Source organism: Limanda limanda, chromosome 9 (genome assembly GCF_963576545.1).
Source record: "Limanda limanda chromosome 9, fLimLim1.1, whole genome shotgun sequence".
Taxonomy (NCBI): Eukaryota; Metazoa; Chordata; class Actinopteri; order Pleuronectiformes; family Pleuronectidae; genus Limanda; species Limanda limanda.
Window position 1 is genome coordinate 10309386 of NC_083644.1, and position 25363 is coordinate 10334748.

Genomic DNA, 25363 nt, shown 5'->3' on the forward strand with positions numbered 1-25363 from the left:
ATATATGCATACAGTGTGTTCAAAGCAGATGGGTATGTCACCAAGAGAAATATGAAAACAGACGCTGTCTAAAAGAACTGCGTCAGAGACTTAATTACGTTAAAGGAGGAGGAAGTATTAGAATAATCACTGGGTGGGTGTGAATAGTCTGAATGAGTCATCTGTGGTCTTTCTTCTAGACGGCTGGAGCGACAGTGTGTGTAACAGTGGCTGCATGGTATACTATACATTTCTGTCATTCGTCATTTGCATGTGGAGCCTGGACCATGACAAGACTGATCCTGTTGTCTGTGTGTTACATCAGGCTAAAGCCAGCAGCCAGGTAGCTTAGCTTAGCAAAACATCTCGGTACAAAAATAATCTATCAAGCTATCTCTTAACACAGTCTTTCCCAACTCGTGCAAGTTAATGTGGGTCATCCTCTTTCCCTCTGGTTCCATCAAAACCATGGTCTACTGTGAATATTACAATGTGGCTTTTAGAAAGTCACAAGTGTGTCCTGTTGATCTTTTGCAAACACAGAATCCTCACATGCTCACTTAGTGTCAGCTCAGTGGGGATATGAGCATCACACAGAAGTGTAAAACAGTGTTAAATATCTTCTAAGTGCTCTTATTTATTTTTTTCCCGTGCGATTGTTTTTAGTTCCTCTATGGTGTCAGTGAGCTGCCAGATGCAATCAGAGCAGGGATGTCCCACTCCAGCTACTGTATGTCCTTATTCAGGGGCCGCGTACTGAGTGCTTTTAATTTAAGCTCTTCCTAGCACAATAACACCATGAGTGGCACTTTGTGGTGTATTTCTTTACCTGATATCAGACACTTTGTCCTATTGAACAGATGGAGCACGTATTACTATCTTCAATGGTCTCCTACTGTACTGAAGCTCAGTGTTGTCCTTCAGTTGTGCGTTCCTTGTGATGAAAGCCTCTGCCAAATGAGTAAATGTAATGTAAGATATGTTTTCCATCTGTCCATTAAACTAGGTGGGTACTCCTCGTTATTACAAAGCGAAAGGTCAAACTGTAGAGATTTGACACAGCTCCCTTGACCATGGGCTTTAGATTTCTAACTTTGCAGACCTTTTACATTTGTATGAAAAACTATAACACCCACAAGGAAAGACACACTGGAAAAGCAATATGTCTGCTTAAAAACAAAAAAGGTTGCAGCCTGTTCAAACTGAAGGTAATTTATACTATTTCACGCATCAATGCACTTCATTACTCAAACTCATTTTATTAACTGGGTGGCATTAGTGCACAAAGTGAGAGTGAGTGTGTTTGTGCATGTGTGACAGTATTTGTTCCACTGTATGGGAACAGACTTATCAGTTCAGCTGGAGGTACAGCGAGTCGGCCCTGCCTTCTGTCTGACAGCATGCACAGGACCAGAGGGGGAGGTTGCTATAGAAACTAACATTTTATCACAGCACAGATGAGACCTCCGACAAAAGTACCTCTCGACTTCACTGTCATTTTCCACAACAAAATCTATCGACTGTGCCTTTGGCTATCAGACGGTTATTGAGTTACATGGCTGACTGCACATTCCTGCCTCCATCAATCAATCCCTTTTTATAACGTCATCTCATCAGATTGACAAGTTGAAGCTCACTAGCAGATGGTGGCTAAAGATGCACAATGTGATTCTACTTGATTTATTTAAAATACTTTTTTTGGAACTTTGACCCACAAAATTCCCCCATGGGTCCAAATCATCTGGATGTCTGCCCACCTCATGGAGCAGCTTCTCCAGATTCTCCTGCAGCTCAGCGAAGTAGCGGGAGGTTACCAGGCCTTTCTGGGCCTTATCCAGGCAGTCTCTGACCAGCTCCACCAACTGGTGCTGGATGAAGCCCAGCACCCCGTCAGCCAACGGGAGAGAGCTGTCTGGAGAACAGTGGGTGACGATATCCAGTAAACGCTCCTCCATCTGGGCTGTGGCCTGCAAAGTAAGTAAGTACAAAAAATGCATTTAAAGGAGCAGTTAGGATTTTCACTCTTCGCAGAACCAAATGTCCATAATGTTTCTGTGGGTGGATTCATATGGTTGTTGATTTTTAACCAGTGATTATTTTGCCACCTGCTGGGATGTCTGCCATTATGTAATCTGTTATGAACTTATAAATAAATAAATATTTTTCAAGATGCTCCTGATTCAACTATATTTATCAGGTGGATTAACAAACCAAACTGGTTTTGTTTAAGTGCCACAACAAACTGATAAACAAGAATGACTTCAATTCAAATACAAATTCACAGATATGAAGTACGTACCTTTGGAAAACGTTCTTTGTAAACATGGTTCATCATGACTATCTCATTATCGAAAGAAACACTTGATCTCCCGGGGCTGCAACGGAAACAAAACAAGCTTTTAGTATTTTCTAAGTGGTCAACAAATGTATTATGACAGTTATCAATACTCAATCCAATTCAACTCTCCTCTCAGCCATTACGTTGGGATAGAGTGTGACAGTGGTTATGTCATGGTTATCAAGAAATGACAAACAATCGATTCAGTTCAGTCAAGCCGAACATGCATCATCAACGATCCACTCGCGGTTTGACTGAAAGTCGATATCTTTTTGAGATCGGTCATCTACACTTGCTGTGTTAATCTCAACTCACCAAAGCAACATTGTGAGCCAACATTTGATTTCAGTGGCTCTTCAGCTGCTAGAGCTGAGATCAGGATGGATTTCACTGTCACTTTTTGATGTTTCTCTGCAGACTGCGTACATTTCTTCTGGTCGAAATGTGTGATTCACCAACATCACTCAATTACTCATTTACTGCAACACCAGCAGTATTTAGACGACAGAGACGAGTGTATTTTTACAGAAAAATATAAGCTTCAAAGGGAACAGATGGAGGGAAAACCTATCGCATGAAAACAGGCTCCCTAAGCCATTTTTTGTCATGAAAAGATGCCTCTGTTAGACTGGATGGCTGCAGCCCAACACACACGGATGCAGCTCACCGTGGCTCTCTGCATCAAGCGCCCCCCCACTCCCCCCTTTGCCACCCTCGACTACAGTTCAGCAGCTAGATCCCTGAGGCGCTGTTAGCTAGCACGCCTACGCACGGCACACCATGGTGCCAGAACACAGAGCTCTACAGCATCGCACAAACAGTGCAGAGCAGAGCCAACAGACAAAAGTTGTCAAATCCAAACAGCTCTGGAGTCAGAGCTCCACCTGCCAGCCAACAGGCATGTGTAATTAATGAGAGGCGCTTCAGACGCCAAGCGCATCCATGTACAGGCATCCTGACATGAGACAGTCTACCAGTACATTACGTCACCAAGGACTTCATGAACATTGCAATGACACTCGCCGTCAAAATCTGAAATGTTGTTTTTTTTAAACGAAGAGGGAGTTAATCCCTTAGGAAGGATTACTGGATTTTAATCTGTACACTGATTTCACTAGGTTGAGAAACAACAGATACATTTTCAGAGTCTGGTCAGAATGGGTTGTAAAACGTGTGATTTGAGAAATGTAATGGAATCTCACAGAGGATCTATAGTGGGAAAACAAGACACTACAATTCAGTGTCACAGCTGATAGGGCTATGTGAATACGATGCGCTTCACTTTTAAAAGAACTGCCATAGGGTAGAGAGTAGGTGAATAAATTGAGAGCCTTGAATCCATGTTAGCAAAGCATTCAAAATGAGGTGACGTTATAATCATGGATACCAATATCTCAGCTTTCAACTCAATGGGTCACAATACATTTTAAATTATAAAGATTTCAATTTTTACGAAATTAATATGCACGAATAAATATAACAACTGCAAGAAAACAATCCATTTGTCAATAAGACACATTTAGATTCATTGTGAATTCAGGATCAGGTACCTGAGGCTCCGAGAGCGAGGTCGCATGACAGTCGAGGGCCGTACATCCTCATCGGTCATGCTGTCCGTGCTGCGGAAGTGTTTGAAAAGGAAGTGCAGCTCATCTTGTGTCGGCTGGTACGGCAGCTGGTGAAGACGCTCCTGGGAGGACGAGGACGACTGCGGACACAAAGATGGATTTATGAGTCGCGGACATTTATTTGTTTCTACATTGGCCAAATGTCAAGGTGAATTCTGAAAGCTATGAAATAAAAAGACCACAAATCAATGTTTGGACATTTATATCATCTCTGGTGGAAGCACCACACCAACATATGCACCCTCTGAATGAGAGGTACAGGGGGAGGGATGGTGAAGAGACTGATGGGGTCGATAAAAACATTATGGATTTTTGAAAGCCCACTAGGATTTATCCTGGTTTGCCCGACGGCTACTCCGACTGTGAGGGGATTTCTGGATAGTGCACTCACAGTCAGAGTTAGACATTTTCATCTCTCCTCTTTCTTTTAACTTATTTCTCCGTCTCTCAATGGCCAGGCGTTGCCATGTGTCTCCACCTCCTGCATCCATCATCTCAAATAAAAAGCCCGATGCAGATTTGTGTAATTGTAACTTCTTGAGCCACAGCTGCAAAAGTGTCGCAGCAGTGGCACATAAGCAAACGATGATATCTACGCTCAAAAGAACATTTATTTATAAAAGCTTTGATACACAAAGACTCAAACATCCTTGCAGAGAAAGAAAACAGAATGACACATTTTGGTGTGACACGTGTTCAAAACACCAGCAGAGCTCATCCAGGCTCTGTTTCCAAAATTGACTATTTGGCAAAATTAAGCCAAAGATTTAAAAGGTGCTAAAAAGGTAGAATTTTGTGTTGGTCAAACTCAAGATTACAGACCTAGTCAACGCCGCAACTTCCTTTTGCGAAGACATAATTGCTACTTGTCAGTCGTGAGTTTTCAGTAGCAGTGCTCAGTTAACGAGAAAGCAAACGTGTTCAAACAAGTTAGACAACCCTGAAATTAAAACCGGGCAGACAAAAGTCTCCAAAGAGCGAAAGCAATGAAGTTGTGTTCAGATCCTTTACTGTGAGTTAGCTTCAATGCCTCTCAAATCAGGAAGCTCTACGACTAAACCCTGCATTTTTGACATAATAACAGCATAGCACCATATAACACGGTTTATGACGACAGCTGCAAAGAAGCCATCGTGAGGCCAAACCACTGGTTACACACCTGTGGAGGACTTCTTTGCGGCACACGTGTTTAGCTAGTGTATGAATCTAGAATACTGAAGAGAACTTAACACTTCTCCATCTAATTTAGGTGATGATGTTAACAGTAATAAAGCCCACAGAGGCTTCCTCATTTACATAAAGAAATTATTTTTCAATGTCTACTGCGGCAGTAAGTTAACTCTTTTTCACACTGTTTACGTTGCTGTTTAATTTTGCAGCCCCTGCGTCCCGGACATAGGACATAGGACGGCCAGAGGGACAGCATCTGTGAAGTCTCATTTAATGACTCAGTACAAAGAGGCCAGGGAGAGCCCCTGAAGAGTGCCATTGTCCCCACTGACCTCTGGGTCTACCCAATAAACTTCCTTATAATAGCGGCACATGTTAGACTTTCACCACAGACTCAACCAATCCCCAACCCCCCACACACACACACACAGCTCATTTCAACACTGTGGACTTAGGTCATTCTATAAACGGTTATAATTACAGTTTTATTCTAAAAAAGGATGTAACTTACTTACTTAGTATACTTAGATATTTCCCCTCTTAAAATATGTGCACAGTATATTGATGTGAAAAGCAGCTTGGAGTCAAATTTCCTGCTCCTTCCAACGACAATGCTGGTCAGTGGCCGGGCCCGCCACAGACACCAATTTGAATAACAGCAACTAGGCCAAGTGTCTTCTGTCCTATAGATCCTATAATTAATCTATGTTACTTAAATGTTGATTGGAATACGTGTGTATCTGGTACACTGAAATAGCACAGCTGTAGGAGATTTCTTGTTCCAACTATGAATTGAAGGCCAAGGGTGAAAGATATAAAGCCTTTGAGCTCAATTATTTAATACAAAATCTAGTTAATTTTGGAGAATGACATGATGTCTCACTCTGTGTTTTTTTTTTGGGGACTGTAGCAAGATTTGTTGTACAGTGAAGTTCCAGAGTGGTGGTCCTTGACTCACAAGCTATCTATGACTCGATGGCAGCATGTAGTGAGCACACAGCCCATTTTAAATTAGACCTGTCAACAGTTAATTAACTACAGCTGATACGATGAACCGTCGGTTATTTTAAGCTCAGACAGCTCAGCAGCACCAGGTAGAAACAAGAAGCTGCAGCTGTGCTTTCTACACTCGATTGCTCCTGGCTGGTGGATTTTTTGGGATAAAGATGATCAGCATCAGAGCTGAGTTAACTTGTACATGCCATCGCCAAATTCTTAGTAACATCACCCAACCTTACTGGGTGCCTCTCTACCATCTCTTCTTTGGATCATCATCCAACCGAGCAACCCAGAAAAGCAACCAAACAACCATGCACACAAACAAGCAACCAACCAACTGAGCATGCTGGCAACCAACCAACCTCACAAACAAGTAATCAAACAACCAACCAAGCCACAACAATGAAATGCCATCTAGACCTTCTCTACATGAAAAGTGTCCTGAGATAACTCCTGATCTGACAAACGTGTGATGTTGTGATGCTTTGTTCAAGACACTCATAAAACGGAGACTTCTTGCTGCATCTCTTCATCAACATGCAAACACACATACTGTGAGTATTACATCACACACAGTTCCACAGACTTGGGAGAATGACTCATTCAAGCAGATGATAGAGGAAAACAATTAGTGGTTTGTCATCTCGGTCTCGGCATTTGCTGTCCCTCTTTGCATAAACCAATGTGCTATTTGGGCTGAGGGAGGTGTTAGAATTTCCTGGCCGCCACGTCTCGACTGGTGAGGAGGGGGCAGTGTCGTGTTTTGGGGGGGACTTACCGAGACTGTTGAGCTCGGAGGATTGGTTCCATAGCCAGACGAGGGGAGGGATGCCAGAGACCATCTCCGGCCCTCAGCTCTTAGAAAAACAGACATGGGAGTTACATAAGCCTCGGCAAAGTAGGCATTAGATAGCATTTCATACGTGAAAGTACATAACGATGACGTAGGAGATCTGTGACTACAAGAGGGTGAAATGAATGACTGGTTTTCCTCCCTTAATCATATACAAAAGAGTTCTGTGAGTAATTATATTCATAGCAGCTCGTTAGCATTAGGCCTTATGCGGTCCCTCAAAAAATCTATCACAAGTGATTCTTATAAGTATCATTTTTTTTCTGGAAAACCAATATAAATGCAAATACAGGATTGCAGTATTAAAAACACAAACTTGAAAAGACAAAACAAATGGTGCAAGAATATGAAAGAAACTACCTGTCAGCACGAGCCAAGTGACTGAGACCATGACAGCAACAGAGAGAAAGAGAAACCGGCTTTAGTGAGTTTTGTGAATCTTGCACAAGTGACCCTGTGACCCCTGGCATTCAGATGAGGGATTAGTCCTGACAATGTTGCCTTCCTTGCCAGTTTTCATCTGTTCAGATACTAGGGGAGGCGACCGAGCTAAATTAATTTGAGGCCAGCGTTTACATAAGAAAAACAAATCTGCACTTTAAGGCATAACTCGCAAAATAAAGCATTCGTTTTTGCAGCTAAGATTTTGGTGTTATTGTTCTATTTTACATTTTGTCCGCATTCAAATTTTAACAAAAATCAATGAAACTTACAGGGTGAGTGAATGCTTCTAGAAAATGACATGTATTTACAGTGATAGTTTGAGTTAGGAGGCTCATAGAGGGATGTTAAAAACAAGAATGTTAAAGATGAGAAAGGGTTAATTAAGAACAGTTTGACAAAATCCTTTATTGAAGGAGACATATTGTGCAGGTTTGTCTTTCCTCTAGTGGGTTTATATTAGGTTTGAGCTTTGAGTCCATTATTGCAGCACAACAGCGAATGGGTGCTTCATCACTTTCCCCTGTATAATATGTGGTCATGAAGTTATAGTTTATGTGTGCAGAATTAGATCTTGATTCGTTATTACATTAGACGAAGGCCATTTAATGTTCTGTCCAAATGACACTGAAATTAAAAGAACTGTAAACTTTGATGTTTTATGACAAAAGAACTAGAAATGCAAATCTAAAATTTTAGAAGGAATCAAAGTTTAAAGAATTCATTTACTTTAATGTTGACAGTAAGCTATACAAAGTTACTAAGAGTAGGTGTCATATTTCGGTCTGGTCTGCATTGTGTTTAAGGATCAAGATTCTGAGCTGCTCATGAGTTTTTAACGACTGGTCTTGTGTGTCTTTAAGGTGCCGCCTCACTTGTAGGCTGAAAGGTGTGGGAGTAGGTTTTCGGGGGTACCATCTACCTATCTGCCTGATCCTGCTGAGGAGGAGTCGGCTGTAAGGAGACCTGGCGGGGGAGGTATGTGTATATGTATGTGTGTGTCTGTGTGTGTGTGTGTGTGTGTGCTTCCATGAATGCTCGAGGCTGAATCAGCCTCAGACACCTCGCTGCTGTTTCCCTACAGCTTGCTGACTGTCTGCCTCTGTCCCAGCACACACAACCAATCTCACAGTAAACCCTCAGATCATCAAATGTTGTTTTGGGGTTCATTTGGCTTTTTGTACCCTTAAATTAAAAAGGATCGAGGGGAAGGTAAACAACAGTCACCCACAGACTGTAGTTCCTGATATTGCAAATCGTGGTATCAGAAATGAGATTTGATCAAGCAAATCTCAAAATATTATATTTATATAGCAGCCAGAAAGAGATGCCAGATAAATAAACAAATATAAATAACAAAAATAAAAGTTCTTCCAGTTCATATTTTCACTCTGTGTTCTCATGCAGTGCAGTAAATACGTGCTGCTAATGGCTGAAAACAGTGTTTGTTTATGTGTATAGTATAATAAATTAGAGTATAATAAAGCATAAGAAAGCCTCAAATTGAAAACCTCTTAATGCTGCAATTTTTTATGTCAACACTTACTGACAGCTCTGTAATTTTCCAAGGAATTTATATAATTTAAAGGGAAAATAGAACCTTATTATAAAGAAATTAGAGGGGCTATAATTTAACTCCATAAAGTAGTTGGTAATGTAGTGTAACTTGTAGAGTAACTTGTGTACAGTCAGTGTACAGGTTAACTGAACTGAACTGTAAAAGTTGTCTGCAGTCAATTCAACATAAATGGAAAAAAAAGTATCCAATATTCTTTGAATAATCAATGAATGTTTAATTGGGTTTAAAGCAAACTTTTAGGTCTACTTGGTACCAAATTATTCCAAATTAAACTATAAGGAAATTGCAGACTAAAACAAACACTATCATTTTATTTAAAGTCCAAAACAAAACTACAATTCTCATTGCATGGTGGACATTTTATCAACAACAAAAAGTATTTTGACCAAATTTAACCGTTAGTTGTGACAACAACACCCTATCCGTCCAGGGGCAATGATTTGTAAGTGCAGTGTTGACGTACCTTCTGGCAAATGGAAAGTTGAGGCAGGCGCTGGTCGACACATTTCGGGGGCTGTCTAGCGGGCTGCTTGCAGCTTAAAGAGGAAAGACAAAATTACTCCCAAGCACTATTTACGACTGTAATAATAAACTCCTGCAAATAGAACAGAGATGATCATATGGTTGCATTTCCATGTGGAACATTTTCAGAAAAAAGAATGACATCATTTCTATGCAGGAAAACTCCATCACTGCAGCATTAACCAGCACCTCAGAAAGGTCCAGTATATCATCTTGGTAATACATTTTCCAAATACTACAGCACCTTCCTATGAATATTCTTCATTACGGGGAAAACTTCACACAGTTTGGTCTCACCAGGGTCGGGGGGTCTGGGTACACTGATCTGTTTACACGCACGTGGTTGAGCACCCAATTAGAGCCTTATACCCTCTCTGTGATTAGATGATCCTCGGGTTTGATTGAGTTGAAAAGGGAGCGTGTCCACATAGTGCTGGAGAGCCAAACTCTTTTCATAGAGTGCAGCTGCCTCATGGCATTAAGAGGCTCACATTGTATGTTATTGTTGATTCACAAAGCAGGAGGATGCCACCAATTTAGAAATCTACTCTCTTCCAGTACATTTCTGTACTTGTGTGTCTTAAGTCTTAATTCTGAACATCTACAGATAAACTTCCCAACTTGAAGGAAGCAGTTCTGATGGGTGATGATATTTTACTGAAGAGGAACCTTGGCTGAGGGTGTTGAAGGTAAAACACTTTATTTTCTATTCTGATCACAAAGTAGAAAGACAACCATAAATCAGCCATATTGATATATCTGCTGGTATCAGCTTATTGAAATCATTTATATATGTGGATTTGTTGGCAGAACAGAGATGTCAAAACTGATTTGAGGTAATTTAGAAACACTTACTGCAAATAACTTGCTCACATCCATATGTTTACTGCTCATAATATTTTAAGACACTCCAATATGGAGGCTCCATATCATGATTCTCCTTATTGTTGTGTTTGATGGAAAAGTGACGTGTTATTAACGAAATCTTCATTTTGCAGCATTAAAAGATTTTCCCATTACTGACAATGTGAAATTTTCTTCAGTGAGTTGATAAAACACTGGATCATGTTATGCAGTTGACTTCAGTCCTCCTTTGTCAGATAAACAGTTAACACCATACAATTCTGATTTGAATGACATTCAGTCTTCATTACTGCTAACTTCAAACCCAGTGTGTCATATTTTTTAACAGTCTCCTGTGTCCTCCAGGTCAACAAGTCTGAATGTTCTGCAGAGAGTCAACCACACACTGTGGTGTGGTGCTGCTCAGAACTGGTGTCTTCAACTAGCTTGATCTTGCAATAGTGAAACACTAATGTTTTCTCCAGCAACCGCCGCAATCAAAAACAGTGAAAAGTTTTTCATACCCCAGGCCAATATATTGTTGGAAGACACCATAATGGAGGTAAAGTTGAGCCGATGCCAATACTAACATGCTTTTCTCCTCAGATGTTTTTTTGCAATGGTTCTCCTGTTGGAACACGTTGTGATTAAAAAGGTAACAAGACGCATAAGTGGTTCTTACCGGTGTGGAGAGAGAGTGGAGAAAGTGGCCGGGACAGCGTGGGCGACGGCGTCCCGACACCGAGGTTCTTCCTGTTGCTGCTGCGACAGCTGGAGCAGAGAAAAGAGAGTAGAAAAAAAAATTGGCTGAAAGCCTAAACACACACATCTGCATCTCTCATCAAGATTTGGTTTAAAATGTCTCTCTGGGGCTTTGTATACTGAGTGACTGTCATGGGACTGTGGACCAGTTAATTCAGCTGCAACCGTCCACAGTGGAATTTTAACATTAAGAAGCAGAAGTTAGAAAATAAGCTGGTTTTCTGACAGTGTTAAATCATGACAAACAAGGGCGTTTTCACACTTGTAAGTTTGAACCATGATCTAAACCAAAGTTCACGTCTCGGCTTCTTTGTAAACTTTGGATCAAGTTCATTTTGGTTTCATGTTGCAATTTAGAGTTAAATTGCACGAAAGACCTATTTAAATTGTACGTCCAGTTGTCATCACCTACGTTGGATGCATCTACTTATACTTGACATAGATTGTTTTTTATAAGGGCGTGCATCTGACGTAAGCCTGTTGTCAATTTGGCTATTGTTTTCCCTAACTTCTTTGAATAGGGTCCATTCAGTTGCAGTACTCAACATTAGTTCAAGTGCGTCAAATGAACAACTGAGGCAGTGTATTACCCCCTTTGTGTTTTCTTATTTCTTATCATCTGGATTCCTGCAAGTTACTGCTTAAAGCAAATCTTTTCCATTTTAAAAATCATGAAAACAAAATGTTCCTTAGCATAAAGAAGCTAAAACGGATTATTCTCATGTTTCCTTTCGTCACTAAACTGTCAAAATCATAACAATAAATCCCTATAAACTGAGAATTATAATTTTGGCCCTGGGTTTACTCACCTAAAATTACAGGTTTGACTCATGCAGTGCTTCAGGTTGTGTGTATGTCCAAGTGTTTGTTTGTGTTGCGCAGAAGCTTTATGAACAGAACAGGACTTCTGGCATTGTTAACAGTGGAAAGATTAAGAAGACACTTGACCTCTAAAGTAGCAGACTGTCATCCATTAATCTCTGACTCCTGTAGCTGAATGAAACCGTCGGAACGAGTCACAACACAATGACACTGTGTTGTGTGCAAACTGGCTGGGTACAAACTGGGAGTGGTGACAATAGAGAGCAACGTCTAGTTTTCCGGATCATACTATTCTCCCAATTGTAATGGGAGTACTTTTATAATTTCATGATATTTTAAATGTATGTTGTCGGGGGTTTTCTTTTGCACTATTTACATTTTTAACTTTCGTTTTTTGCATTTCCTGAATTATTGAAATAGCTTCTTAAAAGCCTATTTTCAATTAGCACTGGCAAAGAGAAAGTCAGTAAAATGATTATGTTTGTTTCAGTACATTTAAATGTTAACTTAGCTTTCAAAATATAATTATTTTACTCAGACAGCAAACCAGTTTGTCTTCAGCTGAAGGCTGCAAATTATACTGGTTTCAAAGAACCAGGTCAACAAGGGTGTGTAACGAAGATCCTTAACTCAACACATGAGACAATGCCAGACTAGGGCAGCAGCACATATCGTGTTCTGTGATAATGATACATGAATGTGAGAGTCGTGGTTTTTTTTAAATCAATTTAAGGGCTGAAACTCATGCTTATTTTTATTATTGGTTAATATAAATTAGAGATATTTTTTAAAAAATTGTGAGGAAAAGATATGCCAACAATAAGCTTTTCAGAAACCTGGTGATCAAATGTTGGGTTTGTCTGTTCAAAAGTCCCAAACCCAAAGATATTCCATTTACTGGTGTATATGGCAAATAAGAGTGCACATGAGGCTTATGATTCTCAACTAGAAGTACTGAGAGCGCATCGTCTCTTCCCACTGAGATTTAACGGATGAGATTATTTCCGCCTTCGGAGCGGCACTGCGTTGAGAAACGTTTACGTAACTACAACTCTAATCTGCAGGCAAATGCATGACACACCAACGCGGCGGCCATGTCAGATGAGGAGAGAAGACGATGATGGTTAAAAACACAAAGAGGAAACCTCTTGTCAACACACACACACACACAAAGCTGGAGGTAGTGTGTCTGAGGACAGCAACAGCAGGCCCAGCTTGAGCCACAGATGTCCACAACTCTGGGACGTGTGTGTTGTGTGTGTGTCTCTGTGTTGTGTGTGAGTAAAGGGAGGGAAGGGAGTGCTAAATAATCCTGTCTTGAAAAGAATGGGCAAACTTTGACCATTAGCATTTAAATGAGCAGCTTTGGCTGTGACACCAGGGTGACCAGCCCACAGATCTAGTAAAATAAAAAGTCTATCCTCAAAAATCTTTAAGGCAACGTAAAGAATACACTTTGGGCTATAAGAATTTCTGATGAACACTTTCCTGACATTTTATAAACCTAAGATGAGTCAAGAACTTTATCATGCGATAAGATTAAACTTTCAGTATTTGCAGCTGTTTCCAGAGATTTGAAATTGACCCTTTGCTGCTTTTTTCTGTTTTGTATGACAGTAATTTGAGTATTCGCTGTTTTGGACTGTTGATGAGACAAATGTACATTTCTGAAGACACAAAAGCATCTCTATAGGAAATTGAGATGAGTATTTTTCATTATTTTCAGACATTTTAGCAAATAATTTCAATTAACAGTTACAGGTGCACTTCAGCTCAGAGTCAACTCTGCATGAGACAGTTAAAAGCTGCAGGTTATTATCTTCAACATGGCAGAGCTCACCACACACCAGTTCAACCAACTTGCAACGACTGAAAGGGGAAGTAGCGGTCGCAATTGAGAGATCCACTGTAAACTGGCCAAAGAAAAGTGCACGTTGCGTGTGATATTTGCATAATTTCATGTAAGAGTAAACCTTTTTAGAAAATATAAACAAACTCATGGGTTAACACACTCGCACACAAAGAGAAGTATCCCCCAGTTAAAAGACGTCTGTGTGGATCTATTTAATTTGCATTGGAAGATCCACTGTAAAACAGGCTTTGGCTTCAAACAACCTGCTGCAGCGTTGTCTCCAATTCCACCAAAGAAAACCAGATATTTGTCGCATTTTCTTTGTGAATAGCAACTTCTAGAGCAAATAGTCAGTAAAACTTAGTGGTTGCTTTCAATGATGTTTTAAAAGCTGTGTACAAACACAACCCCCTGGGTCTAAACACGGCATTCTAATTTCCGCACATTGCATCTGGTTTTTGTGAGTAATTTAATTTGAGAATATCACGTTTTTGGAGCGAATATTGTCAGTAGAGTGTAGTGGTAGCTTTCCATGATGTTTGAACAGCTGTGTATGAACTGGGTTTACATACCAGTACAACTAGAAAAGTATCCTCACATTAAAAAGACCTTGGGTTTGTATTTATACAACTTGCATGGGAAGATCCAGAGGTTATTTGCATGAACTGTAAAACTGGCTTCGAAATAACCTGCTGCAGAAAAAACCTGCACGTTTGCATTGGATGTTTTTTCGTAAATATGAATTTTTAAAGCAACTGTAGTGGGCTCAGTATATTGGAGGCGTTCGATGATCTGTATAAAAAAGGTATAAACACAAACCCCTGCTTCAAACTGCCCCAGCACAGGATTAAGCCTGGAGCAGCTTTCTGTGGAGCTAGCTTGTTTTGTGGTTGTAACATAAAGAGAAAGCTCAATCAGAAAACAAGCTGGGACACACGTTTCCAGCAGCTACACAAAGCCAGTGACCACAGAGGACCAGTGAAACCAGTTGGACCTGGCCGGGTCCCTTTGAGATCTACCTCTTTGATCGCTTCAGCAGAGCCCCGGAGACAAAGTGGGACTTGTTGTGGCTCGGCCCAGCGGACCAGTGGCTCGGGTCCGACATGCTGGAGGCCTCTTCCCCCGGATAACGTGGTCTCGAAGTTGGGGGAAATGTTCAGAACCCCGCGGCTGGGGTCGAGGTGGAACCCGGGTCTGCTCCTCCGCCTCCTCCCGCTGCTCTTCCCGCGGCTGTCCCCACCATCGTCTCTCCCTCCCGGCGGTTCCTTTTGTGTTCACACCGACCGTCTCCCGGTGGTTCCCAGTGGTTCCCGGTGAATCCCGGTGGTTCCCAGTGGCTCCCGGTGGTTCCCGGTGGTTCCCAGTGGCTCCCGGTGAATCCGGTTACAGCCTCCGGGCCCCCGGGCGGCTGTGGTGCTCCTCTCCCGGCTGCAGCACCTCCATGTCGGCGTGTTTGTCGAGGAGCCTCCGTCACTTTGGAAACAAACCCTCCGCCGGCTGCGTGTGAGGAAGCTGCTGCTGCTGCTGCGTTCAGGTGCAGCTGGTTACAACCGCTTCCACGCTGCTGCCAACAGACCAACCAAGTTCGAGGCTGCAGCTACTGCCTTTTTTTTTATTAGTTAAAGTCATAAATGTCCAAGGTGACGTCTTCTGAAGTCTTGTTTTGGACCACTCAACAACAGCCCATAACTAGACTAGAATCAGGGAGAACCTATACGTCAACAGACCCCTTACTCCTGCTTTCAGACTTGCACTGAACGCCACTGAATATTTTCCTTGAAAAAACTCCGGAGAATGTCCGTAGGAGCATAGACATATATAAAGGCTAGATGTCTCGTCTGCGTTGCCGGCCAACGGAGCCGGACGTCACCACATGGCGGCCATCTTGCTAGGGGGCAGCTCGCTCACCCATAACATTGTGTTGGTAGTGGTAAATAACCATAACTTACTCAATTTTCAACCGATTTTGAAACGGTCTGGTTTGTTATAAACGTCAGAGATGTAGTTATGACACTGCATAAATTATTATTTTTTTTAGAAAATAACATAATTATTCATAAGTATGCAGTGTCATATCTACATCTCTGACGTTTATAACAAACCAGACCGTTTCAAAATCGGTTGAAAATTGAGCAAGTTATGGTTATTTACCACTACCAACACAATGTTATGGGTGAGCGTGCAACCTCTGGCAAGATGGCCGCCATGTGGTGACGTCCGGCTCCGTCGAACGAGACATCTAGTCTTTATATATATCTATGGGTATGAGCCTATAGCTGCTTGTGATCTCTGCTGTGGAGTTAAAACGTCACATCCTGTCTCTGCCTGCTTCTCCACCTTTCGCCTGAATAATGCAGAGGATGTGTTGCTGTTAAACTTCCACTCTTCAATTGAGTGGAGAAACACAATTTAAATTCAATAGATCCAGATTCTTTTCGCAAATTGCACACAGTCATAAATATCAATCCCCAAAACATGACAGATTTTTTTCATCAAGATCCATACACTGTAAAAGTGAAAGTGAAAAAAACAAAAATACAATAACAAGTAAAACATATAACATGGATTATACCTTCTAGAGAACAATGGATGTGTGTCTTACGGGTAAATTTGTATTTTAAAAGTAGTAACTCTGTTGAATGATGATCTGCTAATAATGTGTCATGAGGACTTGTGTTAATTTGCATGTATTGGTATGTAAAACCTTTTTATAAGATAAGGGCACATAACTGCACCTGCAGATTTAGAGACATTGTGAAGCAGCTGGAGTCCAATTTGCTCTTTGAACTTAACAATATATTCTTTAATGGGTTATTGTTCAATAGTTTCAAATTTTTCCAGGATCCTGAAGAATATTGCCTAATTAAGACAATACTTTAAAAAAATATATATACAGTTTATATATTTTATGAGAGCAAACTAGGATGGGACATGTTTTTAGTACAGCTTATAATATAGTGTGTGTGTGTGTGTGTGTGTGGGGGGGGGGGGGGGGGTTAAACTGTCTGACTATTTGGTCAAAGTGTAAAAATAGTCAAACCCATTGCCATAGAAACACTGGTTTCACATTTACCTCATTTATTCACACAATGCAGTGGCAAATTTCCTACGGCACGTGAAAGCAGCGTAAGATGTTGTTGGATTATACCATGAGGAGTTTGGTCAAGGGAGGATTCTATCCAAACTTTTAAACAGTGGTACATTCCACTGCATATACCACCTCCAGTGGATGAGTACCCAGCACGTATGTGTTTACATTTCATATTTTACATGGGAAACATTATGCAGTGTTTACAGTGAACGCTAAATCTTTAAAAGAAAACCAAATCTAAAGAAAGTCTATTTTTTTATTTATTTGGATTCACATTCTTTTCAATGTCTATTTTTATGGTTGTTTAAAAAAAACTAGTTTCACTTCTGCACTGGTTAGGGTTAGATTGGGGTTAAAACACAGTGTTCTGAATGAGTGTTAAAGACATTTAAAAAGTCCCTCATTGAAACTATGATTAAGTTGTTCAAATGCCATCGTTAGAAGAATAAATGAATAATTAAGTGGATACAATAGTCAAATGAGGGAAGGTTTTAAAAGACCACAGGCACAAGTGGGACAGTTTTAGCTCTCCCTGGATGCTAGGTAAAAAAATTGTGGCCCATTAAAATAATAGTTGTTGACAATAAATCACAACAACAGTTAATAAATAAGTAAATACATATTAAAATACATAAAACTATAATAAGTTTATTTATTTTTACTTAGTCTATTCAACGTGTGGTTAGGGTTTGGGTCAGTCTGGGTCAAAAGGTTTTTTTCATATTATAGATAGAAGTGTAGATGGTTGGTTGTTATGGAAACATCTGATAACAATCCAGTTATTTCATGCAGAGGTCATTATTTATAAGTTTCAAAGGGAACATTCTTAGTCTCTCACTTTTGGAATTGGCACAGATATATTTAAACATAATTTAAAACAAAAGTAACACGTTATGCTCTCTACCAGTTACTGTTTAAAGGTCGTAGATGATGTGTTTGCAGTGGGAGGAGAACTGTTTATTTGCTTTGTATGATTATCATAATTTCTTTGATGATAATCCTTTAATCAAATTTTAATGGAAAGACTGTCAAAGTCCTTTACTTCTCACATTTTATGTGTTTTAGTTTTTATTATGAGCCTTATTCTTCTATTTAATATTCAATGGTGTCAATTGTATCAAATGTTCGCTGTACACAACTTTTTCAGATACACAAATGAACATTTTGATTCTCCAAGAACAAACTGTCCTGAGTGGAACAAATCCATCTTAGTATAGAACGAACGTCTTGTAGCTTTGGTCTGTGAGAAATCTAAACCTGACCCCGCCCCAGTGAGACTTGTTTGTGCCTCAAGGAAGCTCGGCCTCAAATATGAAATATCACATGGAGTCTTCTTACCCTCTGGCACTTCTCACTCTAGAGGTCATCAGTATCACGTTCCACCAGTAGCGTTGTACACACTTGATTCATTGCTCTCTTTCTCGTGTGTTTTGTCTGTACTTTGCATTATTGCAGGATTTTGCATTTGTTTCAAAGCCGCTGCATAACACAGTGAAGGTGCCGTACTAATAAAATAACAAAATATATCATGCACCTAAAATGAATCCTGCTCCAGGTTGAAGACACAAACTCAGACGCTGATGCAGTGAAGCAATTTACTTGCATACAAAGACAGAATTTGATGCAAGAGGATAAGCTTGTTTCCTGGCTGGTGAAACAACAGGGTGGTGGTGGTGGCATGTGTGTCTGTGTGTGTGTGTTTGTGTGTGTCTGTGTGTGTGTGTAGGGGGGGGGCTTTGAATGCTGTAGGGACTGATGCCAGCAAACGTGCGACCTGCTGTACCGTGGCACGAGATAGCGGCCGCGTGAAAACTGCGTCTCGTTAAGACAGCGAAGTTTATTCGCAGTGAAAATTTGCTCATTTGTCAAAGGGAGAAAAATGGGATTCATTACTGCACGGCGACAGCCTCGCACTGCTCACACATCCAGAGACATGCTGGATGCAGCCGCCTCTGTGCTGCCTTCCTCCACAGCTCCCAGCGCCGTCGCCAGGCAACCAACATAGACTTAGAGACAACTAATAAATGATCGGTCTTCACTGGTGATACAGACGCACCTTCATTTACAAAAGAACAACTCTGACTTACTGTGTATTTCCTTTTTTCTCTACGGTTATTTCCCACTTTCGAACACAACTATCTGTCAATGGAAGAGACACTCAGGAAATAATACTTAGGCTTGCTGTGCCTTTTCCTTACTTGCCAGCTTATATAGATATATTTATTTTAAACACGAAATAAAAACCAAACCTAAAAAGAAACCCTGAAGCTAAAACGACAGCAGAACAGCCGCTACACAGATCTCCTGGTGAGAATATTTGTTATCTACTATTTCCACGACTGAACTTTGAATGTCAAAGTGCTGCAGCTTGATTGAATTGAAGGGGACTGTTGTGCCATGGTGGGGGGGTTTGCATTATACTGAGAGCTACTCTAATTTTGACAAAAAAAGACCACAATTATATATATTTTCACTTTTAAACAATACTGAATAATACAGTATAATAGATGAGCGCTGTAGTGTTTATGTACTTCAGTGTATTATGTAATCTTTGGGGACATGAGTCCCATGTACATGCTAATGAAAGGACTTGTCACACGGAGCAACACTGTGGATATCTGAAGAGTTTTTGTGGCGCTCTCTGGCAAAGAGGAATAATCAAGCTTTGTCTACAAATGACACCTATTATGTGGATGAGCTGCTTATTAGTTTTGTGTTGACCCGGCTAAATGATGTTGCTTTTCTCTGTGCGTGACCTGTTGGTCTTACCTCCAGGGATGAAGGGTCTGTAAGGGGCTGCAGGGGCTGCAGGGGCTGCACGGGCTCAGGAGGGTGGGGCTCTGGCAAGTGGGTGACAAACTGTAAGGAAAGAAATGCACGCATGAATTAGTGCCATGACTCAGCACCACAGCGTGCCGCGTCTGTCAACAGTCGGCAGGAAAGCTATTGTCGCGGGTAAGAGGTCGATGTCTGCCCCTCATTGGACGACGTCCCCCAGCTGATGGTGACAGACACTCGGCGTCTGTCGGCGGGGGGGATGCTACTGACGCCTCTCTTCTGTTCTTGCTGTTGATTCAGGGAGGTTTGGATGCAACATAATGGGGAACATATACACTCTCTTGAGCTTGTACACCACAGGAAGTCGACAGCTAGGGGTCAACATACCAGGCAGGACGTTTTGTCATCCAGCACACGTTTAATGAACTCCTAATAATGACTGCAGCCTCTGTCATGTGACGACAGGCTCTGCTGACATGAGCTTGACTTTAGAAGAAAGCCAACAACTAATTTAATTTAACTAATTGATTGATGAAGGAAAAACACACTTTTAAGGAGGACTACGAGTCTCACAGAAATAATAATTAAAGAAAAGAAAAGAAAAAGCAGTAGGAAACAACAATGCAAAATCAGGTTTTAGAGGAAATCACTCCTTAAAATGATGGATTAAAGAGTTATTCTTAATAGAATGTATTACTCCAGTTGGTTTATTTATAAATTCATAAATGTCTGTTTAAAATATGTTCTTATTCACTGTTTTTATATTGCCTTTTAAACCCACTTATTAATATTTGTATTATTAACATTTAGAAATTATTTTTATAGTCCCCTTTTCATTGTGATGACTTAAACTGTAACTTAGTCGATTTATTTACAAATTAATTCATTCATTTAATTTGTAAAGTAATTAGTCATAACTATCATGTACTAGCTCTACGACATTCTTTGTCCTTCGTAAAATACAAACATTTGTTTTCCTGTGCACACAAAATCCTGGACTTTTACTTTTTTAAAATACATATTTCTACCATCTCTCATCTTAACACACAGTTTATTTGGTTGCATTAAAACCTGCATGCTCAGCCATCCTGAGGTCTACATCTACATGACGCTGACCCAGCACTGAAGCGGTTTCCTATTGATTCTCCTGCTCTACTGTAAGCTCTGCCTTGTGGGCACCACAGAGCTGCTATTGTCTCGGCGCTGTGGAGGCATCTCAATGCTAAACACACACTAATGAACGTGTTGTCATAGTAATGCAGGGAGGATGGTAGGGAAAACCATTCCTTGACCAGAGGCTCCTTGTTAAGTGGTGTGGACTCATAATTACACAACACATGCAGCTCAGTACGTTGAATTTCAGATTCCTCAAAACACAGAGCCCCCCCCCCCTCCTCCATGTGTTGCTTGAGTGAGTTATTGTCCTGTCGTCATTTCCATTTGACATTTTTATTCTGACAGCCCCTCACAGAACACTGTTGTCCACTGGTGTAAACCAAGTAGAAAATCTCAGACTGACTCACTGATGACATTCCCACTGAGTTTGTGAATTGCTCAGATATTAAGGTCATTCACAGAGACCACGACACTAAGTGCGACGGCAGCCCTACAGCCCTGAGATAGCAAAATGGCAGCAGGATTGTCTTTACTGCAAAAATAACAACCAGGATTATTTTTTATTCCAAAGGATTGTTCTATTCCAGCACATTTTAGTCATATTACTGTCCTTCATATTGTCCATGAAATAAAAAGGGGCTTAAACTAACAAATAGGATATTTGCTTTCATGTTCACACTACATTTTCTGAGGTTTATCTACATGAATAATAATTATCTGCAATAAACAAGGCTGTGTCTTAACAACATTGTGGTACGCTTATCATTTTGTCTCTGCTGGTGATTTAAGAGTCAATCCAGAAAGCTAAACATCACAGGTTGGATTGAGACAAATGAGTGTCTGAAGCGATGCATCCATCCACAGCCCCCAGTGAGACCATGAACCAGTCCCTGCTGGCTGAGTCTCAACCTGAACCCTCCTCTGTATCTCGGAGCAGGAGCAAACAAACGCCTTCAAATGAAAACAAGTGCATGCTCTGCTGAGATGATCCACGGTGGAGGCAGCTGGATGGATCAGAGGATGGGGATGTGAGCGGGGAGCTCCTACGCCTTATGGATCAGCTTATATAGTGGGCAGCAGGTACTCCCCCCCCCTCCCCCCCCCCTCCCTCCTCCCTCCCCAGCAAAATAAAAAAAAATCATTCCCTCTAGGGCCTTGATCAGTGGGCGGATGTTAAACTGAAGCCATGTCGTTTGGTGGAGACGAGAATTTGAAATCAGCATTTATAAGGAAATAATGTTCCTTTAAAGAGTGAAAGGCATTTGTGTGTGTTTGTTTTGTGAGGGTGTGCGTGTGATTCATGCAGGAATCGTGGAGCGAGAAGACAAAAGGGCTGGAGGAACACAACACATCATCATCACGACAGTATTCCCACTGATGCATGAGCTGCACTAGAAGTGCGACGTTGGGTTTGATTAAAGTCCGGCATTCTCTGTAAAGCTGCTTATTTTTTTAAGCCTGAATGTGCCTTAAACTAAAATGTACTCAAAGTCCTTAAGTTTCCTGTTGTTTGGTTTCGACAAGTTTAACCAGTGAATTGTGCAAACACAGTTGCAGCTCAAGGCCATGACAGCTGGAGTCTGCAATCGGTGTTTACAGATTAGCAGGAAAACATGCCAACTGTCAAGCAACAGGCTTCTGGCCAGACACCTACATGGAAGAGTAAAGTGAGGCTCCTCGACTATAGACAATGAAGCCTCGAATGTCATCAACCTGAGGGATTATTGGCTTTTCCATCAGTCAAAGATTGAACAGATGACAGTGGCTTTGAACTATGAATGAATATTTAAAAAAAGGGACAGGAGGCATAAACATGGCCACAAAACAACTCAACTTTACAAAACAACAGTCTCACACATGGCAGCCTTGCGCTTTTCACATCTGCTGCATGAGGATGAGAAACAACAAACAGTGAAACTTACTCCAGAGTCAGAGAGGGGATCTTCAGCTTGTCTCGCCTGGACTTCATCCTCCCCGGACACAGGGGGCTGGGATCAGCGGTGCTCCTCTCCTCTCACAGCCGGATCCGAGCCGCTCATCCCCGCGGTGCAGACGGACTATAAATAACCCGTTCCACCGGCTGCGTGTGCGGATCCTTTACCGGCGGCTTCAGCAGATTCTTGGGGGATCCTCTTTTTTGTTTACTCCAGATGTAATAAACACGCTACAATAAACAAGTCATATACGTAAAGAGATAAATAATAATAATGGTGACGCGCTCCTCGTCCGTCCCCAATGCGCACTGAGCAGCGACTGGCACGGAACTGGAGGGAGCGACTGGTCACCTCCATGTGACTGGTGGGAAGAGAGGGAGGGAGGGGGGAGAGAGAGAGAGGGGGGGGGTGACAGTGAGTAGAGGTGAGTTTGGGTGAGGACTGGGGGGGGGGGGGTGGTGGAGCGGAGATGTGATCCAAATTACGCGTGTGAACAGGGTTAGCAGCATGGGGAGGTAATTGATTGTGGTGCCTGGTGATTTGCGTGTTTTTCTCCCCTTGCGTGTTTTTCACGACGTGAGAATATAAATAAATATATATATATAAGTTCCCAGTGTGTTTTTCGTGCTTCGTGCTAATGGAGTCCAGTCTCTCTCTCTCTAGCCGATCAGGAGTGAACAGGCTGCTGCTGGTGGTGGTGATGAGGCTGGGGAACACCTCCACCCAGCGGCGGCTCCTGGTACAGGCGACATAGGCGGTTGCCTATGGTGAAAATTGCCGAGAGGGCGGCACAAGAGACTGAATTATCATGACGTGACACATGCAATGTAAAACAATATATTAACGTCACACCATCATCCTCTAACCCCGGGACGCACCGGAGGTAGAAGCGCCGCGAAAAGCGGTCCGCCTAATTTCCTCGCCCATGTTCGCACAGGCAGCGGCAACCTACTGTGCACATCCTGCGCACAAGCCCATTGCGCAGGAATAGCGCGCACAGGTTTTTTTTTTTTTTTTCCATTTAATTTAATTTGATTTTTCTTTTTTCTTTTTTTATATTTAATTAATTTAAATTTACATAGTGTATTATATTTTGCAATTAATAGGTGCTTGAAATCTTGCCAATTTTAAGAGTTCAGTATATTGCCGGCACGAAGATAAGAAAGACTGGGGATCGAACCCGCGACCTTCGAACGACCACTCTACCCAGTAGGCCAAACCACCTGCTGTCTCCTGTGGGGAACTAAGGACCCTAAGAAGATGAACAAATTATCGTTTGTGTGTCCGTGCTTTTTAAACACACTTCAGAAAAAATATTTTCTACTTTACTACCTTACTGCGTCCCTGAAATTTAAGTATGTGTCCCTTCTGTATTTCCAAAAACACTTTTAGCATGTGTGTGTGTTTGTGTGGGCTCCAGATATTACTCATGATGTTGGGAGCTAAATTTGTTTGAGTCTCAGATTTTTGGGATGATTATGAACAATATGCTGCCGTGTTCTCAATAGAACTTGAACAGTTTTAAATCTTACGAGTTTTCCGTTAATTCTTGTGACTCTTTGCCCGCAGCCTACGACCAAGAAATGCTCCCCCCCTGTTGTCTGTGATAGTTCTCCTTCCACCACCAGGACTCAAGACTCAATACAATTTGAGCATGCAACATAAGTTTTCATACAACGGTAAAAAGGCCAAAATCAATGTCTTTGAAATGATTTAGTTTTTTGGAATTCGTCCTTGTGATTCATTTTATACGTTTTTTTCCTGTGTAGACAGCACCACACTTTAGGGAGTGAAACCAGTTCCAAACCCAATAGTAAAACTAATTTTAGTCACTGCAGTGTTATACGTCTACGAGTTCTGGCATTGTGTTAAATGTTTAACCTAATTTGAAAATAGAAAAACTCTGTAAAGTGTGGAGCTATATCAACCCTCAAAAAGTGTTATAATCAACTCTGTGGGACTGGACTTGTTGCTGTGTGGTTGAGGTTAAGATAAGTGGTTCGGGGAAAGCTTCATGCCAACGACTGTCCTCACTGAGATAGATATATTAACCTTGTTTTTTGGCCCTGAATCTGTTGACACATTCCCATTACACACACACATTCTCTTCCTCGAGCAGGTCTCCACATCATTTAATTTCCAGGTGAGAAAATTATTTAAGGTTGTACGATGAGGTTTGGGTTATGAGGTCCACTAAAGGCATGGAGACATGACCGCGTGTGTGTGGGTGGGTGTGTGCACCATGTTTATATCACTTAAAGGAGTATCTGCAGTGTAAGCCGGAGAATGTGCCAGCACGTGCAGACATGTGGTTTTGACACATTTGTGCGGCATGCTTGAAAGTAGACTTGCCATGCACGTGTAGGAGTGTGTTTGTGTGTGGTTGCATGTGTGTGTTTGCAAGTGCGTGCTTGAAAGTCAATTCTCTTGCAGCCTACTTATACAGCAGGGTAAGCCTGTGTGTGTGTGCGTGTGTTTGTGTGTGTGTGTGTGTGTGTGTGTGTGTGTGTGTGTGTGCGTGGTTTATGATAATTGCATACTTGAAAGTCAATTTGTCACCAATCCAGTCCATAAGCTGTGTGTGTTTTCCTCATGTGTGTGTTTGCACCTCAGCTTGGTTTCTATGGAATGCCTGCATCTCCAATGGCAACCGGTG

At 41.4% G+C, this 25363-nt stretch overlaps 1 protein-coding gene across 1 annotated transcript in view; it reads right to left on the reverse strand.

The window, feature by feature from the left end:
• Positions 1-22742, reverse strand: part of mast3b (microtubule associated serine/threonine kinase 3b) — a 32564-nt gene extending 9822 nt beyond the window's left edge. Inside the window, exons 1-9 of the mRNA XM_061078016.1 lie at positions 22696-22742; positions 19649-19738; positions 11035-11123; positions 9451-9523; positions 7328-7348; positions 6893-6971; positions 3868-4025; positions 2279-2354; positions 1737-1946 (exon numbers count right to left, since the gene is read on the reverse strand). Of these exons, the coding sequence (XP_060933999.1) occupies positions 1737-1946; positions 2279-2354; positions 3868-4025; positions 6893-6971; positions 7328-7348; positions 9451-9523; positions 11035-11123; positions 19649-19738; positions 22696-22742 (843 nt within the window). The remainder of the gene's footprint in view (positions 1-1736; positions 1947-2278; positions 2355-3867; positions 4026-6892; positions 6972-7327; positions 7349-9450; positions 9524-11034; positions 11124-19648; positions 19739-22695) is intronic.
• Positions 22743-25363: the final 2621 nt, after the last annotated feature.